This window comes from Falco cherrug, chromosome 4 (assembly GCF_023634085.1).
Source record: "Falco cherrug isolate bFalChe1 chromosome 4, bFalChe1.pri, whole genome shotgun sequence".
Taxonomy (NCBI): domain Eukaryota; kingdom Metazoa; phylum Chordata; class Aves; order Falconiformes; family Falconidae; genus Falco; species Falco cherrug.
The window spans coordinates 69,486,604-69,505,435 of record NC_073700.1 but is presented as its reverse complement, the minus strand read 5'-3'; the positions used below and the strand labels follow the sequence as shown (position 1 = coordinate 69,505,435).

Here is an 18,832-nt window from a genome sequence, read left to right as displayed (position 1 = left end):
CGCTCAGGGGGCCTCGAGTTTCCTCCCTCTTCACAGCTCCCGCCGCCGCTCACTCGCCTCGGCCGACTGCGGCAAACGGCGCCCGCCCGCCCCCTCAGGCCGCCGCGCCGTTGTCGCCGCGGTTACTAGGGAAACCCGTTGCTAAGTAACAGCGCCATGAGGGGGCGGAACCTGCGCCACCACGCTTCCGCCTCCCCGCGGCGGCAGACAGCCGCCGGCCGAGCTGGGGCCAGGAGCAGCCGCCGCAGCCGTAGCAGCAGCAGCCGTAGCAGCAGCGGCAGCAGCAGCGCAGGCGTCCTGCCCCCGAGCAAGGCCCAGCACCGTACGCCATCCGGGCGCGCCGGGCAGCTCGGCTGCGCGTGCGTCGTGACTGCGGGCGGAGTCGTGAGGGGGCGGGGAGGGCAGGTGACTGAGCGTGCGCGGTGGCGGGGGGAGGGGGCGCGCGTCACCTGCGGCAGCTGTCACTGCCCGCGCCGGTACGTGCGCGCGCGGCGCTGAGGGCGCTTGAGGGCGAGGGGCCGGGCCGGGCCGGGCCGCGGCGCGCCGCTCCGCTCCGCCGGGGCAGGGCCGGGCCGCCGCCGGTCCCGAGGGGAGGCGGAGCCCTGGGCTGCTCTGGCCGAGCGGCGGCGGCTAACCCGGCTCTGCGCGGTCGCGGTTCTTCAGCGCGGCGCGGTCCGGCCGGCCCCCTCCTCCCGCCCGCGCCTTGACACCTTCGGGGCGTCGAAACGGTGAGGCCGGAGCGCGGTGGTGAGGCGGGAACCTTTGCAGGATCTTGGTCTGCGGGATGGTCACGAGAAGGCTGAAGCTGAGTGGTTTGCTTTGGGATTATTTTTTTTCTCCATGTAAAAGCTCTGAGAAAAGTCAAGTGGAAGTTGTCCTGGGTTAGCAATTTTGAAATGTTTAAGCTATCAGTCTTGACCTACTTTGAGGTCTTTGACAGCTCCAAGCAGCCTCTGTGTTGTTTGGTTGCTGAATTTCAACTGTATTTTATATTGTTGCAAACTTTGTGTCTGTACTGGTAACAAGGCCCAGTTTTCACTAGAACTGTTGTCATCAGTAATAGTTGTTAAAATTGTGGGTGATTCCTAATAATACACAGGTGCTCTCAACATCAAAGTGAGGGGTCAAGGTGTATTGTCAATATTTCTTTGGAGGCATGGGTGTAAGCTCTGCTTCAAAACCCCCTCCACCTTTTTGGCATGGGATTTATATCTAAAGTTGAATGGTTTGGCATTCTAACTAGACTGCTAAACTGTACTAGCCATAAAGTCTTAATTCGAGCTGTTCTTACCGTAAGGTTTTGCTAATTGAACAAAGAATTATTTCAAAGAAACAGGTTGCATTCAATGGCTGCAAGCTTCTGTGTACATGTACTTTATGTGGGTACAAAATTGGATTACACTGAAGTGGGTTGAACTGAATAGCTGAATAAAGGAATTCCCTGCAAATTTTTTCACCTGATTGACTAAGTTGATTTCAAACAATACCTATGGCCTAGAGTCATAAAGCAATCCAGATGTTACATACAGCAGCTGTATACATACCACGTGACTGCACCTCAAAGTGAATCTGTAATGCATCTAGACACGGCAGGCAGACCGCTATACTGGGCATGGTTTGTACTCCCTTTGCTCACAAATAACTTGAAGTTATTCTTACATTCAAGAAATAAAATAGCTAAAATGTTGTCTCTAGTTTTTTTGTAAACTTGAATATAACTTTCTTACATCTGGAATTTTAACACTAAGATCTCTTTCTGGCCCTGTAGTGATGAATAAATGCAAACAGAGCTGGAGTACGTTACTATTGCAGTACAGCTTTATAATGATACTGAACATTACAGCTACTATTCACAGATAGTTATTTACAAAAAAAACAATTAGGAAAAACTTGTATTGCATCTACACAGGATGATTCCCTTATACTTTACAGGATTGAGAAAAAAATGTACGGTATGATATGCCCATCTTTCCTCAGATCTGTGCCTTATAATTACAGCACATGCATGACAGCACTGGGTGCAAACTCATGACACTTAACTGTCTGCAAGCTCATCTCTCCACACAGAAGTGAGCAAATGCAAAGATTTAAATTATTAGAAGTGCTTTGACTTTGTAATGTATGCTCATAGTTTGGTAAAGAAAGTAAGAGTGTAAAAGATTGAGGAACACAGAGCACTGGGGTTGTTTAGTCTTAACAAGAGGAGACTGGGAGGGGGAATCTTACTGCTCTCTACAGCTACCTAAAAGGAGGTTGTAGGCAGGTGGAGGTCAGTGTCTTTTCCAAGATGTCTAGTGACAGGACAAGAGGAAACTGCTTCAAGTTGTGCCAGGGGAGGTTTAGACTGGATATTAGGAAAAAAAAAAAAATCACTGAAAGGGTGGTGAAGCATTGGACCAGGCTGCCCAGGGAGGTGGTAGAATCACCATCCCTGCAGGTATGTAAAAAACACATAATGTGGTGCTTAGGGACATGGGGACATGGTTTGGTGATTGACTTGGCAGTCCTGGGTTAACAGTTGGACTTGATGATCTCAGAGGTCTTTTCCAACCTAAATGGTTCTATGATTTTATAGTCTAGAGCAAGGAGCATCTGGAAGTAGAGAGTCTTCAGTTTTGTGGTTTGCTCTGACAAAACTCGAGCTTCTCTGGCTTTTTTTTAAGTTTGTGACCTATATCTCTGTAGTCATTTGATATAATGCACTCTGATGGAGAACAGCAGGGTCTTTAAAGGATGGTTGTAACAACTGTAAACATGGATTAATCATGAGCGGGTCTTTGGAAGATGTTGCAGTTCCCACTGGTTGCCTTCTACTGCAATTCCAGGCCACCTTCTGCTCTTCACAGTGATAAAAGGCCATTGGACTGGAGAAAAGACACTGAACAATTGAAGGATTTGGAAACTTAGTTTATAGTGAATTCCTTTAATTGTTCTGTTTAGTCTGTCTTGGTTAATGTGGGAAACACTTTCTCATTAAAATTTTTTTCACTGGTAAAAGTATTTTAATAAACATTGCAAAGCAAATGCTGGGGTGCTAGCAGCTAGATTGAATCTTTAAAATGTAGTTATTAGAACCATTTTGGTTATGTGTTGCAGTGTCAGGAGAAAGAAGAACTTGCAGCTTAGTCAACCATCTCTCTGTATTGCATACTGTAGCAACCAAAATAATTTTTAAAAATGGTGTTTTTATATATATATATTTCAAAAGCATGTTTTTATTTTGTATATATTATTTTTTTAGAGTTGATGAGCAAGCAGTGGGTTGGATTTTTAAATCTAAAATTTTATTAATTTCATAAACGGAAGTTCAGTATTGCTTTTCTTCAAGCATCTTTAGTCATTAAGAATGAAAAATTAATAGTAACAAAGTGCTGCTGCTTTGCCTACCTAAAATGAGAAATGAATCTATAGGGATTTTCTGTGTAAATTTATGTTTAGTCCCTGGGCCCCCCCTCCAGTTTTACGGAGATTTTGAAAGTCCTTCCCACTTTGTTGAGAGCTGCTTGCTTAATCTTTGCTGGAGATCCAACTTTCCTAGGGATTTTTTTTGAGGTTATAGTGTCTTCATGATGTATTTTCTCTCTGTCTCACTTTACACAATCTACACTCAATACAATTCCATTGTAGGAGTTCTTCACAAATCGTGTGCTTGGTTTGCCGCCCCTTCAGAAGAGAACTGGATGCAGCTCTTCCAGCCTGCCTTGCTCTTGCACAAGTCTGTGAGTTTTCTGTGTATTTAAGTGGGTTTTATTCAGAAGGAAAGTATAAGAAATCAAAGGTATCTTGGGAGGTGGGACATGCATATTTTTAAGGTTTTGATTACAAGAAGGTTAATCTTCCTTATTTGTTAATGTGTACTTAAAATAAGTCTACTAGAGGAAAAACTAATTGGTTTTGCATGTGTAGTGTTAGGCTTGGGTGTCCTCATTGGGGATGTAGACTGTTTGAAGTTAGATTTGTCAGTGGAAGTGAGCTGGAACTATGCAGGAGAGGAAAATGAGTCTTACTCTGAAAAATACCTCCTTGGCTCTCATGAAGTCATAACTGGATTTATGTTTGAATTCTTGTTCTGAATTTCATAATTTTTAGGTTTTTTTCCTAGATGTTTGCTGAAGGACTAATTACTGTTTTTTTCTCTTTGAAGCAGTTGGGTGGATTGCCAAGTTGGCTTGGGTAAAAAACCCAAACAAAACAACACAGCAGAAGATGTTTCACGTTGTTCAATGTCAGCCTTTAAGGCTTTTAACCCAAAACAGTCTTTCTGGCATGTGTTTAAAACTGATGCTTTCAAGACCTGTTGCATTTGCACAGATATGGAAGTCATGGTTCTCAAGCCATTCTCTTGTTGGAAACAAAAATATTATCCTGATGGGACTTCCGGGTGCTGGGAAAACAACGACTGGGAGAATAGTAGGTCAGAAGCTAGACTGCCCTGTCATAGACATAGATGACGATGTCCTTGAAACAACCTGGAATATGAGTGTGTCGGAAAAACTGCAGGATGTTGGTAATGAGCAATTTTTAGAGGAGGAAGGAAAAGTCCTGTTGACATTTTCAGCATCTGGAAGTGTCATTTCCCTTACTGGGTCCAATCCAATGCATGCTGCTGGCATGCAGCATATGAAAAAAAATGGGATAGTTGTGTATCTGGATGTGCCCACAGCAGTCATTATGAGCAGGCTGAAATCGATGAAAGTGGATCGCATTGTGGGCCAGTCTCCTGGTATTTCTCTCAAGGACATACTTCAGTTTAGGAAGCAGTTCTACAAAAAGTGGTATGACATCCGTGTTCTTTGTGGAGGGGATATTGCAGCAGAGATTGTAGCAGAAAAAGTACTTGATGCCGTGAAGAGATACCAAAACTCGGAACTGGAAACTTTCATTTCAACTAGATCTAGTAGGTCTGGAAGAAGTATGGAAAAAGACTCTCATAATTATTTCAGTGATGTTGTTATTCAGGGCTTAGCCCCTGACGGAGGACTCTTTGTTCCTGAGAGAGGACTTCCCAGATTCACTGCTGGAGAATGGCAAGGCCTAATAGAAGCAACTTACATTGAAAGAGCCCAGGTGATACTAGAAAGATGCATACATCCTGCTGATGTTCCTGCTTCTAAGCTGGCAGAAATTATTGGAACTGCTTATGGAGAAAACTTTACTTGTTCTAAAATTGCTCCAGTTAGACATCTGGCAGGCAATCAGTTTCTCCTTGAGTTATTTCATGGCCCAACAGCATCATTTAAAGATTTTGCATTACAGATGGTGCCACATATATTTGCATACTGCATTCCCAGAAGCTGCAATTACTTGGTTCTGGTAGCTACTTCGGGTGACACAGGGAGTGCTGTCCTAGATGGCTTTAGTCGCCTCCATGACACTGACAAACAGAGAATTGCTGTGATTAATTTTTTTCCTGAGGATGGAGTAAGCCCAATTCAAAAATCACAGATGATTGGCTGTCAGAAAGAAAATGCTTGGTCAATAGGTGTCAAATCTGATTTTGATTTTTGCCAGACAGCTATAAAGCAAATCTTTACTAATTCTGATTATACTGGCTTTCTTACGGTAGAATATGGAACAGCTTTAGCTGCAGCAAACTCCATAAACTGGGCACGACTGCTTCCTCAGATAGTTTATCATGCTTCTGCATACCTTGATCTTGTTCATCAGGGTATTACTCCTTTTGGAAGCCCTGTAGATGTTTGCATTCCTACAGGAAACTTTGGCAACATACTAGCGGCTTTGTATGCTAAAATGATGGGAATTCCTATTAGAAAATGTATTTGTGCTTCCAATGAAAACAATGTTTTGACTGACTTCATAAGAACAGGTGTTTATGATTTGAGGGGAAGAAAATTAATTCCCACATTTTCACCAGCAGTAGATATTTTGAAGTCCTCCAATCTCGAGCGATACTTGCACCTGATTGCTAATGAGGATGGACAACTGGTGACACAATTATATAACCAGCTGGAAAATAAGGGCCACTTCCAGCTACGGAAAGATCTACTTGAAAAGCTTCAGCGAGACTTGGTGGCTGGGTGGTGCTCTGAGGAGGACTGTCTGGCTGCCATTCACTCTGTATACAGTACTACAGGATATATTTTGGATACACACACAGCTGTTGCTAAAGTAGTTGCAGATCGATTACAAGATAGAACTTGTCCAATTATTATTTCATCTACGGCTCATTATTCTAAGTTTGCACCTGCTATCTTGAGGGCCTTGAGGATTGCAGAAATAAACCAGAATCCCTTAAGTCAGCTTTACTTGCTGAGTTCTTACAGCCCTCTGCCTCCAGTCCACTGGGGCCTGTTAGAGACCTTGAAAAAGAAGGGAAGTGAGGAACACCAGGTCTGTGCTGCTGATATGAGTATGCTAATGTCCTGTATAGAAACCTTAATTCAGAATCGATTTATGAAAGTTTTCTGAGCAACTGATCAGATGTCCACTGTGTCAATTGTGATACGTTCTTAACAAGCTGCATGTTTTAATAAAGCCATGATTCATCTGGCCTGTGTCCAGTCCACAGCATAACGTCTGCAGTTTTATACTCTGTTGTCAAGTTTTCAACAGTATTTGTAAGTAACACATGTGAGATTTCTAGTAGTGGTGAAAGGTTGTGAATTGAGAATTTATAAAAAACTGGAATACTTTTTTGCGGGTCATATGTAGCAGAGATGCCAGTACTGCTGGCTTTCTTTGGCAGTGCTGTCTCCTTCACAAGCCTGAAGCGTTCTCCATGGAAGGAGGAAGATAATGAAGTATGACCGACCTTTCTGAAACTAACAGCTCTGGTTTTGTTGCAAGAATGATGTGATCATTTGGTCAGTGGGTGATTAGTTAAACTTGAACTCACTTCACTTAGGACACTGGAACATGATAAGGTACTGTAATGATGTTCGTATATTACTAATGAGGGTTGATTTCACTACAAAGATTGAAGTATACTTGTATTGTTAATCCTTGAACCATCCAATCTGGTAGTATGTTATCGTCTATGTTATACATATCGTATATGTATTGTGAGGCCAGCATTTATGTAAAAAAATCTGGTAATTTTGGTTTTTACACTTTTTCTCCCAGATATTTTCCTGTATAAAATAGAATCCTTTGTTTAATATTTTTAATATTTTTTCAGATGTGACTCTTCCTCCGGTGTGTTGTAGTCTCTTTCCTGGATCTTTTCTATTGGAACTTTCAACTTTAGAATCCTTTTTTAATGCTATAGAAGAATTTGCTAGTAGTAGCAGCAGTCTCCTTAAATAAGAACCAGACTTCACCATTTATTTACATTTATTTCTTGTATTCTAAGTTTTTAGAATGTAAGTTTTATCTTTGAGGTCATACAGCTTTCTTGTTCTAATAACTTCTGTTTTCATATTTTTCTTAAATCTTCTTGACATTCTATTCTATTCATACTTCGCTTGACTTAGTGTAAGAAAGAAGCTTCCCAAAGTACTTGGCATCCCATCAAGGAAAGCGAAGAATGAATTCTAGTGTGTGGAAAATGTGATAGCATCAGAGGTATTAATTGTGTAACCTAAAATAAATCTACGTTAGCAATCTGGTTTTGCTAATGACAGGCTCCTTATTGGGTTTTAGCATTAAAAAAACAATAGAGCAGTTTGTCCTAGGAGATCATGTGGTTATGGACAAACATATTCTGCTAACTGTAGATGGTATTTGGCAAGGACGTAAAATATAACTACATTTCATGCTAAGAGAAATGGTAAAATGATGTATTGGCAAGTTTTGAATGGCATGCAGTTAGAGGTAAAGAGCTAAGAGTCATCAGGTGTGAGGACATACAACTATGGGAGGTTGTGTTTCCCACCAAGATTCAAATAGGGAAGGTGTTGGCAAGAGAGATGGTAATTGATAACATTTTTTGCCTCTTTGAGAAGCGACATCTAGATACCAGGACTCATTTGGGGCTTTGAACTGTTGCCATATCTGCCAGCTTCCTTTGTGTGTCTGCTTGTACTTTTTGCCACATTAGGGTTAAGAAGATGTCATCTAGCAAACTGTTTTAAAGACTTGTCATTTCTTCCAGTGTAAGATAAAAAGACCCAAGCATGATGTGCATTTGCCACAGTGAATACATTATACAATAAAATTTAATGTAGGTGGTAGTAAAGGTGTGACACAGTAACTTTCTAGATTCCGCCATTCTTGGATGCCTTTTTAGGACCTTTCTAGTTCTTTTCTGTGCTAGGTCCTTGTTCACTATTTCTGCAGTAACTTTGGAAAATAATTTTTTATTTTCACAGAATCACAGAACAGCCCAGGTTGGAAGGGACCTGAAAACATCAATCTGGCCCAATCTTTCATGGGAAAGGGAGCCTAGATGAGATGAGCTAGCACCCTGCCCAGTCACATCTTAAAAACTTCCAGCGATGGGGACTCTTATCACATCCCTGGGGAGGTTGTTCCAGTGATGGAGTGTTCTCGTTGTGAAAAATTTCTTTATATCAAGATGAAACTTCTCCTGGTGCAACTGATAGCTGTTTTCTCTTGTCATCTCTGTGTGGCTACTTGTGAAGAGAGCACCTCCATCCTCTAGAAGCCACCATTTAAGTACTGGAAAATTGTGATGAGGTGCCATTTTGTTCTGCAGGGTGATAAGGCCCGGAGTCTCATTCAGGTTCTCCTCATAGGGCAGAGGAATTTTAATCATTTTCCAGACACAGCATGAGAAAGACCATAAATACGGAATTAAAAAAATAATCAGAGTTCTGTAAGGACAATATAGCATACTGCCAAAAAAGCAGCATTGCTTGTGTGGGTGATAAGTGCACATCCACCATGTATTTCTGTATGTTTCAGACTGATTCTTAACAGTAGTTCCACGTGGAAAAAAAATAATGCTTTCTCTGGGTGTGCTCAGTACAAAACCAAAATTCTATATCCTTAAAGTAACCAAACCGAAACAAAACCCCCAAACAAACCAGACTGCCTGAGTTACCGGAACAGGAGGTGATTTCAGCATAAGATCTCTGTGGAAATCCTGCAGTACCTGGTTCCATGGGGCTCAATGCCATTACATCTCATAGGGCCATTTGTTGTGCACTGCTATGATACTTTCCAGAAATGTCCACAAAGAAGAGCTTGTTTTCATAGAAGGTACCTAAAAGAGAAAAGCTGAGATTCTAAACAAGATTAGTCTAGAAGCCAACATTCTGCCTTGAGTTAGCTCATTATTAGATAAAACAGAACTAAACCGAGGATTTATTTTGGCATGACTCAAACAATCAATATTTCAAAGTTCATGGCAGTAACTCAAGCTTGGCTTGAAGGGGAAAGTATTAGTAAAATTTCTAGTTGCTATTTGCATAGCACATGAGCCATTGTAACAGCTGATGAATAAGGAAATGAGCAATTACAGGCTTTAAATGTGGACTTAAGGTGTATAAAGGCAGGGGTTAAAGAGCACATAGGGTATTAGTACATTTCTTAGAATGTCTAAAGGCTTTTACAATACAGTATTTACTAGTTTTTAAAAATCATAAGTTAATTTTTGGACTTCTTATAACTTCATTGAACTATTTTTGTGCACCACATTTGCTTGTGGATTCTGGTAACGGGCACCTTAAAACGCTGCAGTAGTGTTGCGATCCTGGATGTACACAGTATCTGTGGTCTGGTGCTGATGCTATGTTGTGGTAGCTGTAATGTACAGTCTTCTGGTTTGCCTTGTCCTGCAGGGCCTGGAAGAATGCAAGAGAAAAAGTTTCCAAGTTTCCAGCATACTCAGTATAGCTGGCTGCAGGAGCGTAGGATAGTGAGGGAAGCAATCCTGCTTTCTCAGCCCAGCTTTTCTGAATGTCAGTCAGCAAAATACTGTGGTTCAATATTCTGCTACTGTTACTGTACTTTTTTTCACTACTGTCAGTGTTATGAAAGGTTCAAAAGACATTACTGAATAAGAGTGGACACAAGTGCCATTTTTTTTGTCTTTTGCAGACATCAGGCATGCTGTTGTCATGCAATGTTTTATATTAACTTCTTAAGGTAAAAGTGATAGGCTAGTGATACACAAAAGCAAATCAGCATGGTGATGGTTAGCAGGATTCTTTAAGCGTTTTAGGCTTGGTGTATATGCAGTTTGCCCCTATTTGTCTAAAGATAGGATGTTGCAATCTAAATCAACATAAGCCAGGTCTGCAGAGAGTGTGAACATGCATATATACACATTTCTACTAGCTTTGTTGACCTGGAGTAATAGCATAGCTTTAGTTAAGCTTTTATTCTTCTGTATAGGTAAATCTTTGCTGAACACTGATATTACATGAAAAACCTTAAGGACAAAAATAACAAATGTAAGGACAAATGTAATGCCTATGTTTACACTTTTTATTATAAGACTGTTTGTATGAAAAATACTTTGTTTTGCTTACAGCTGCTCATTACTTGCCTTTAGTCAGAGTCCTGCTTCTCAAGGTGACAGTGGTTTGAGTTAAAGGCTGAATAGAGCAGATAAGGATAACTTCAGAAGATAATTTTGTTTTCTTAGTATCTTACAATTTAGAAAGAATTGCAATTTATGTTTTTGAGGTGATGGAATATTTTAGCAGTAACAACTCTAAAGGGAAGGTTCTTCTTTTTCAAGAGGTCAACTCTGTTCTTCAAGCACATCAAGAACACACATTGTTATCAAGTATATCATGTTTGGCGTGCCTGAAGTATGTATTAGTCACTTGTATCCACTGTATTTTCTTTAAATAAATACTGCAGGATCCACTCTATAGCACTTTATTTGCAAGTATGTTCATAATATCAGTGTGATATTAAGAAAATCTACTAAAAGAAGTGGTTTCAGAATTTTATATTCTTAAATCTTGAAAGACTTGTTGAGTCCTGTGTTTACTTGGAAGTTAGGTGCATAGTAAACAATCTAGTAATTCCCTTTGTTGAGACTGACATATTAGTGAGATAATTTGCATTATCCTGGGAGGAAAGTACCTTACAAAAAAGTAAACCCACATCAAAAATAGCAAATGGCTAAACATTCTGTTTATATTGCACCACAGACTTGTTTGGTGCTGCAGGGGAAGTCTGTGTATTGTGAGGAATTAATACGGAAATCTGACAGTTTAATCTTTCTTGTTCATGCTTAGTTCAGTGGAGGAATGAGCTGATTGTTAACAGTTGTGGAGCAGCTTTGGTTCACTTGGAATATGACTTTAGGATCACAGGCTTAAAAATTACTTGAATGGTTGAAGCAGCAATAAGAAAGGAGTAAGTAATTTCAGTGAATTAACGTGAACAAGCAGTTAATTATGAATATATATTAGCAGCTTGAGGAGGATTTAAATGTTACTGTGTTTTTTCACAGTATCATAAATATGCTTAGCATGCTTATCAGAACTGGGAAGCTGTTGCTTCAAAAGTTTTTCAGAATGAAACATTCTAAAAGACACAACCTTGGTCTTGCGCTCCAACTTAAGTAAAACTTTTGAAGGGCTCTCGGCATGGAGGTAGTTGTAAACTCTTTGTGCCTTTTACCTGAGAAGACTATTCCTTGGTAACTGTTTAAGATGGTCTCTGGCTACTTTGTTGACAGCAGAGGAAATAAAATGTTTAACAGGGAAATTGTTCAGCAGAATTAAGAAAACACCTGATTTACTTGCTTAAGTACAATTTCTTAGAAAATTTAACCAAGCAGAGAAGTCACAGTGTTTTTCCTGTGCAAGATGATGGGGACGCATTTTTAAATAAAACCTCCACAAAATCAGTTACATAGCACAGGAATTATTGCTCTAGCATTTTATTTAGGTATTTCATTACTGGTATTTGGAATACCCTTAGATTTTCAAATATTTTATTTTAAATATGTTATTGCTATAGAAACATGCAGTGTATCACCCCTAGCTTTAAAATTCATCATGACACTAATTGAGTCAAAACCTGAAAGATCTCAGAATGTAAATCCTGGAGGGACAGCTGTGACTGGACAGATTTGTTACGTGAGCTCACACAGGATTTGGCTCTTAACCATGGGTTTGTTAAGAACAGAGAAGGGAATAAAATAATGACTGCTCAAATCTATGGATGCTACAAAGCTTAAGGACCCACTTATTCTGTTTAAGATTAATGACTTAGTTGGGAGCTATAAGCAATCTTCATTTTACTGTAGCCTAAAGTAGACCTGTGTTTCGAGGAGCAGAGGTCTGAGGACCTCTACTTTACCAAGTAGAACAATTTGCTGTAGGAAATGCTGGGAAGATGTACATGCTCATCTGAGTATGGATATTCAGTATGCCCGAGAACATGGCCAAAAGGACCAGTGAGATCCTCAGGTTTAGAAACGGGAAGCAAGGGAAGCAATATTGCTGTCTATATTTGACTTAGGTGTAATCTTTTGTAAGTATGCTATGTCCAGCTCCAGTACTCACAATTTCCAGTAGCGCTGGAAAACTGGACAGAAAAGACTAATGAGGGTAATAAAAGGATTAAAAAGAAGCAGTGGCGTGAGAGTCTCAATAAGCAGAATATATTTTGTTTAATGAGAATTAGCCTAGAAGAATCATGTTTGGAGCAAAAATTTGATAATAAAATAATGTTGTTCCATCTAGCAGAGAAAGAGTGATCCAGCGATTTTAAGCAGAAGCTGGACATGTTACAAGAAGCAATAAAGGCACGTAACAGAATGGTAAAGGTTTCTCTAGTCTGGACCTGTTAGATGGTTTCCTGAAGAGATGTGATGTGATAGAAAGAGGACTAATTCGGGCAAGTCAGATTCATGTTACACAAGGGGTCAAACTAAATAATCAAGGCAGTGCAATTTGGCTGCCCCAGGAATAATCGCATACTAAGGCAAGTATGAGCAGTGTTTCACAGAGAAGTTTGAGTGCTAGAGCTTGTGAACTCATTTCAGTCTGCTGTAGTGTTACCAGTACACAGAACAAGTTGTGCACTAAGTAGGCTACTGGATATGGTTAGCCTTGGTTTTTTCTGTCTCTAGAGAATTGCGAATGGACTACTAATGCACACCGTGACTTCACTCATGGCTATTAGGATATGGCTCATCAGTTTTAAATTTCATTCTACAATATGTGTTGTGATGGTTTGGGCAATAGTATATACTTTCATTATGAAAATGAGATGAACATACACAGGAGGAAAGTGCCTATGCAAATGTGAGCTTTATTCAGTGTAGCTAATTATTGTTTATTTTCCCAAGCTTTTAAAAGTTAGAGATCTTTTAAGGTTTATTAGATGCTTTTGGACCCCTTTTTTCCATTCTTGTTTACCTGGCATTTCTGTCTGCTTTCATGAGCAAGTTGCGATCCAGTGGCCATTTTCAATTAATTTTCAGCTCGTAATAACATCTATATAAGACAAATAGAAAAATCCAATGTTTCCTTTTTATAGTTAGACTCGACCTTTTATATACCAACCAAAGACGCTCTGTAAAGCTTAGAGAAGGTAAAGTGTGCTTATAGGGTTCTGCTCTAGAAAGGTATCTGGAGAAAAAATGTATTTCCTATACATTTCAGACTAATTCACTAAATTATACCTAAATAGAGTAGGCATTTAGTGGACTATTTTACTAAGTACATGTGGCAGTCTGGTTCTATTTAAAATGCTAATAAATGCATCTCATCTCATAATGAAACTACTGGTCCCTGCATAATTAATTAGCATTGTATACAGATGAGGACAGGAAAGCCATATTGACAGTCATTTCTATACAGAATGGTTAATAAAAGAATACTGCACAGTTCCAAAAGGTCATACATGAATAGCTCATTTCTGCAAAAACGTTATTCTGCAAGTAAAAATTTAGTTAAAATTACCTAGAATCGTCGTTGTATACAGCTTTTAACCACAAGATGGCATTCCTAACAGAAGTTTGCTAGACATGGTAATTTCTTGCCGTTTTTGAAGGGCTCTAAATGAAAGGCTGTCATAAGCATTTATGATGTTATATGAGCTTTTTATATTTTCATTTTTATGAAATGTAAGTGACAGAAATTTCGGTAAGAAACCTTAATGATAATTAGGTTTATAATCATTGGTATGTGGAGTACCCAGAAATATGTGATGGTTCCTGGTCGGTGAAACACCACATTAATTCATGGTATTATATGCTGCTGGAGACTTTTCAACTGTAAATCTTGTGTTAATTTTGCTTTAGTATAAGAATCTAAAATAAACCACAGTTATTTAAAATTTAAATCAAGAGCACAAATAATACAATGGTTTATACGCAAAACCCAAGTGTTTGGGGTTTTGAATGCGATACAGCATGTGGGGGTTTTAGTGAGTTTTGGAATAAAGAAGAGCAGATAACGGCATTCGCAGCAAAAAGCAGTATAAATAATATGTCTTGCTGTGCAGGGGCAAATTTTTCATAGATTAATGTAAAAATGACCAAGATACATATTTTCAAATGCCTGTCATCCAGGTTGCTAACAGAGCCCACAGGCAGCCCTGCTTTATTTCAGGCTTTGTATCTTTTCCAGTTTCTTGTAATCTTTGCGTGCTACATTCAAATACATTGTTATTCTTTCTCCTTAAATACAAGCATGGAGGGAGCATGGTCCAACCTACTAAACTAATACAAGTGCACTGGATTTTATGTAACAGAGACATGTATATCATACTTGCTTTTTTCCCCCCCATGGTTAAGGTCCAGGTCTTACTTTGCTTATTTTTGCTGACTCTCTAAGATCAGACCTGAGCTAAGTAATGATTTATATTTCCATTCTAGCTAGTTGCACTAGTTGCATTTTGGTTTGGAAAAAAAGACATTACCATAAGTTTATGCTCAAACTGGAATCCAATGTAAATTGTGGAATTGTTTTCAAATCTATTTCAAGTCAACAGAAAGGATTATGATAACTAATGTTCTTTTGTTTTGTTTTGTTGTTTTGTGGTAGCAAAACTTCATGGCATCTTTTCTAGTGCATGTGTACATTTCCTGCTAATCCTTTTGCTCCATGTGCCACCTCCCGCTGATGCCTCAGCCTTCTGGTTTTGGTTCCTGTCATTTGACACAGCTGAGAGGACAGAGTAGTGGCTGCATCCGCTGCTGACACTAATGACAATCTTTGCTGAGTGAGCAGGTAGTACTTTGACATTAAGCAGATGTTCTTTTTCCTCCTGTGCTGTTATACCTCCATCATTTCTCAAAGGTGGCTATCCAAAACAGAATATGAATTTTTGTTTGCTGAAAACAATTGTCAGTCAAAAACCACTTTCAGAATAATCAGGTTGGTAGAATCTACCTGCTGGTTGGATCTGGCACCAGGAGTGCAGAGGCAAACCTACTGAGTTAATAGTACCTTGTGTTGACTATCAGTAGAATTTGAAGGCTTGAACATCTACTTGCTGCAAATTTTAAAGAAATTTGTTGAAGTGGAGATGACTGTTTCAAGGATGTGGAAATGGCAGTACAAAGAAAGTTACTCACAATAATTATGAAATGTGGATGGGGAAGTAAATGATTTGTTGCTGTTACCTTTCAAGTTAAGTTGCATACTGAGTTTTCTTTGTAGTAATTAGACATAGCACTAAGTAAGTAGATGTGGACAGGATTCCATTGAGAAGAACAAGAAGCCTTCCCACAGAGGAGGTGTAAAAAAATGAAAACAAAATGTGGTGAGGAAAGAAACACTCTGCTCTCAAGGGCTGATGGCTGGCATGTGGAGAGGGCTTATTGTGAAGGATAGTTTGTAAGTAGAAACATAGACAGCTAGACAAGTGAAACAGGTTAGTCAAGGCAGAGGCAGGGTTCAGGGTTCCCCAACATGCCATGACGAGTAGGGTGTGATAGACATCACCAATAGAAACCAGTGGTCTCAGCCATTGCAGATGTTGCTTCTGGGACATCTCATGATGTCAAATCAGACGGATATGTACTCCAGCATCCAGAAACAGGGGAAATGAATGTCACTGAATTTGTCCTTTTGCCTCAGGGTCTCTCAGCCACTGTAAGTTCATATAAACAAGCACTTGCAGGTAACACTGTCAGAAAAAAATGGCCATACTGACTGCTGACATGACACTTCATGACAAATCTGCAAATTTCTTTGCTAGTACAAAGCACATCAGGGGCTAATTTGATGCAATTTATTGCTTGCAAGAGGTGGATTATAAATGTTTGGAATTGCATTTTATGTATAAACTGCTACTGTATAAGCATAGCTATGGGCAAGTGTGAACTGGGAAAGGGAAATGTGATACTGGGAACTGTAACCATGAGTATTATCACTTCCCAGATGTAACAAACTTATGCCTAGGGCAAGCAAGCACAATTACTGGCAGAAGCTGTGTTTGTTCATGCAAGTGATTTTATTGTTCTAAATGATTTATCACTCTGGATTATATTTTTTGATGAAACATTTTTCTGGAATACTTGTATTCCAAAGACAATTAGTTGGTTTACCTTCAACAGATGACCAGGTTTGCCTACTGGAAAGAAGTTAGATTTATAAAGCGCTTCCATGAGGTTTTTAAATAGGTGGGATACAAAGGGTCATTATGCAAGATGGGGATTTTCTTCCCAAATTTAGTAGCAATCTCTTTCACTCTATCCCTTTCATTTCCTCAATCTCAGAAATCTTGAAATACACATTATAGCAAATTATCAGATACTTTAATATACTTCCAAATTGTATAATTTTACTTTATCTGTGGTCAAAACAATACACCAGATTCTCTGAATTTATGTTGGGTGCTGAAAATGCACTGGTGATTACTGGAAACAGAAAAACAGTCCTCACTTCCTTTACAAAAAGCAAAAAGATGTTACATTTTCAAACTGTTAAAATTAGCATTTAAGTCCAGATTCCAGGAAGTGTACAGCAGTTGAATTGCCAACATCTCTGTTCCTTGTGCTCCTGGGTCACTGATGGCAAAGCTCTTACTTTCTTGCTCATTCATATCACTGTGAAAAAGTGGTAGGTGTAAGTACAGGTCTTTTCCTACTCAAAGGCATCTGAATATCAAACAGACATAGCTAGCCTCTGTGTTACTTTTGCCTGACACTAGAGTTGCTTTACTAAAGAGAAGTCCAACCTAATACACAGTCAGTCCCTTTTCAAAATGCAGAGTGGTGAAACTGAGCCAGAAGATACCAAGTACAAAGTGAACTTTCCAATGCTGTATAGTCAGTATAAAAGGTAGATGAAAACTATTTCACAAACTACTAAGATCTCTGTAGCACCCAATATCCAAATTGTTACTCATTTCCGCAAGGCACAGCTGACAGCTGGTGGGGGAAATGAAGAAATATAAACTTTTTTTTTTTTTTTTAATCCATCCAAAATAAGATTTGCCTTCTGTGATCACTTAGCTCACTGTTGTTCTAAGTCTGTGGGGTGAAGAGTGGGTCTGCCACCTCCCACAGTGGTGGCTGTTCGGTTAGTTCAGGGGCAGAAGAAGTATCATCTCCTTTAGTGAAGAGATTTTGTTCCTTATATTAATTCCGTGATCTGCTTCATAAATCATATTACATATAAATGGAACAGCTTAAAGGTGCAGCTGAGAAGCTGACAAGTTGCTGTGCCATATGGCTACTGTGGCTGTGTGGATAAGGACCACAAAGGCAAAAATTGGTCTCTTTAACCTCTGATGTCCCTTGACTTTCCCCCAATGAGTTTCTGTCACTTTAATTTAAGAAGTTTTTTGATCAGCTTATGAAAGCAATTTTGTTACGCAGTTGTCTCAAATTCCCCAGAAACAACTACACAGTCCTGCGTTCCTAAATTGTGCTCTGTATGTGCTGTATTTCCTTTGCCTTTCCTTTTTTTCTTTTGTTTTAACAGCTGCAATAGATGTTATTAGTGATGATGTCGTTCGTAGATCTGTTTTTACAGGGTAGACAGAAGAAATAAGCCACATTTGGAGTGTCATTGAGACCACCTTGGTAATTTTTTTTGGTTTGCGAAGCAGATGTCTGTGTAATGCACTCAAATTCTTCACCATCACCTGTTATCATGAAGTCATTTTAGCATAACAATATTTTAAAATCTTCTAATCCTTTTCAGAGGAGAATTTCAAATCAGTCTTTGTACAGTAAATTTAACTCTATATTACAACTCAAAATACTGGAATCATAAAATTAAAAAAAATAATCTTTTAGTAAGCATTTTGTGGTCAATGTAGTTAAGTTCCTTTCAGGCTGATGCTTGGACTGCAAGTCAAGAGTTTTATTTCCCTTCTGGAATCAGGTACCATTTGAAATGTTCATACTTAAGGTCTGTGAACTGTGTTGTCATTAACTCTACTTCTGACAACTGTCAGACAGCAGGATTTTACAAATTGCCATGAATTCTGCAGGGGAGAAAAAGTGTAGGTGTGCTACAATTTTCAATGGAGAGGAATGGGGGGGGGGGGGGGGGGGGTTGGGTGGTGGGGAGTGTTTCCTGCCTTCCTCCTCCCCAAATTCACAAATGAATGACACAAAAATGAAGAGCTATTCTTAGAAGCAGACTTCAATATGTAGAAAGTAAAAAGGGGAGAAACAGCGGGAAAAATCAGATCCAGTGAATAGTCAGAAACTGGACACAATTCTGCTGAGTGCCTGTGAATTAATGCCCAAGATTGGAATTCTGACCCCTTAAACAATTCTTTTAAACATGACTAAAACAGGCCACCTCTAGCCTTAAAATCTTACTATAAAAGTAGAGCTGTGGTTTTCTTGACAGATTTCTTTAAATTCCTGCTGCAGTGAGAGGCTAGATACCAGGGAAACAACTTTTTTGGAGCTTCAGGGGGTAGTTCTACTTTTGTCTGGCAATATTTGAGCTAAAGGAAGAAGAAAGCATTTAAAATTTTAAAATCTCAAAAATTGTGTTTAACATGGGATGAGCTTTTATACTTT

At 39.5% G+C, this 18,832-nt stretch overlaps 1 protein-coding gene across 15 annotated transcripts in view; it reads left to right on the top strand.

Annotated features, from left to right (window-relative positions):
- The window catches only part of THNSL1 (threonine synthase like 1), a 55,585-nt gene that overhangs the window by 23,774 nt on the left and 12,979 nt on the right, over nt 1–18,832 (top strand). For 2 of the 15 annotated variants that reach the window (XR_008731722.1, XR_008731720.1), the window contains exons 1-2: nt 494–728; nt 3,628–3,719. Coding sequence is in view for 13 of the 15 variants with exons in the window: in XM_055706981.1 (XP_055562956.1) it covers nt 2,288–2,437; nt 3,628–3,715; nt 4,148–6,429 (2,520 nt within the window). In the remaining 2 variants the exon portion in view is untranslated. The other 13 variants (XM_055706989.1, XM_055706987.1, XM_055706984.1 and 10 more) reach the window with 13 other exon arrangements.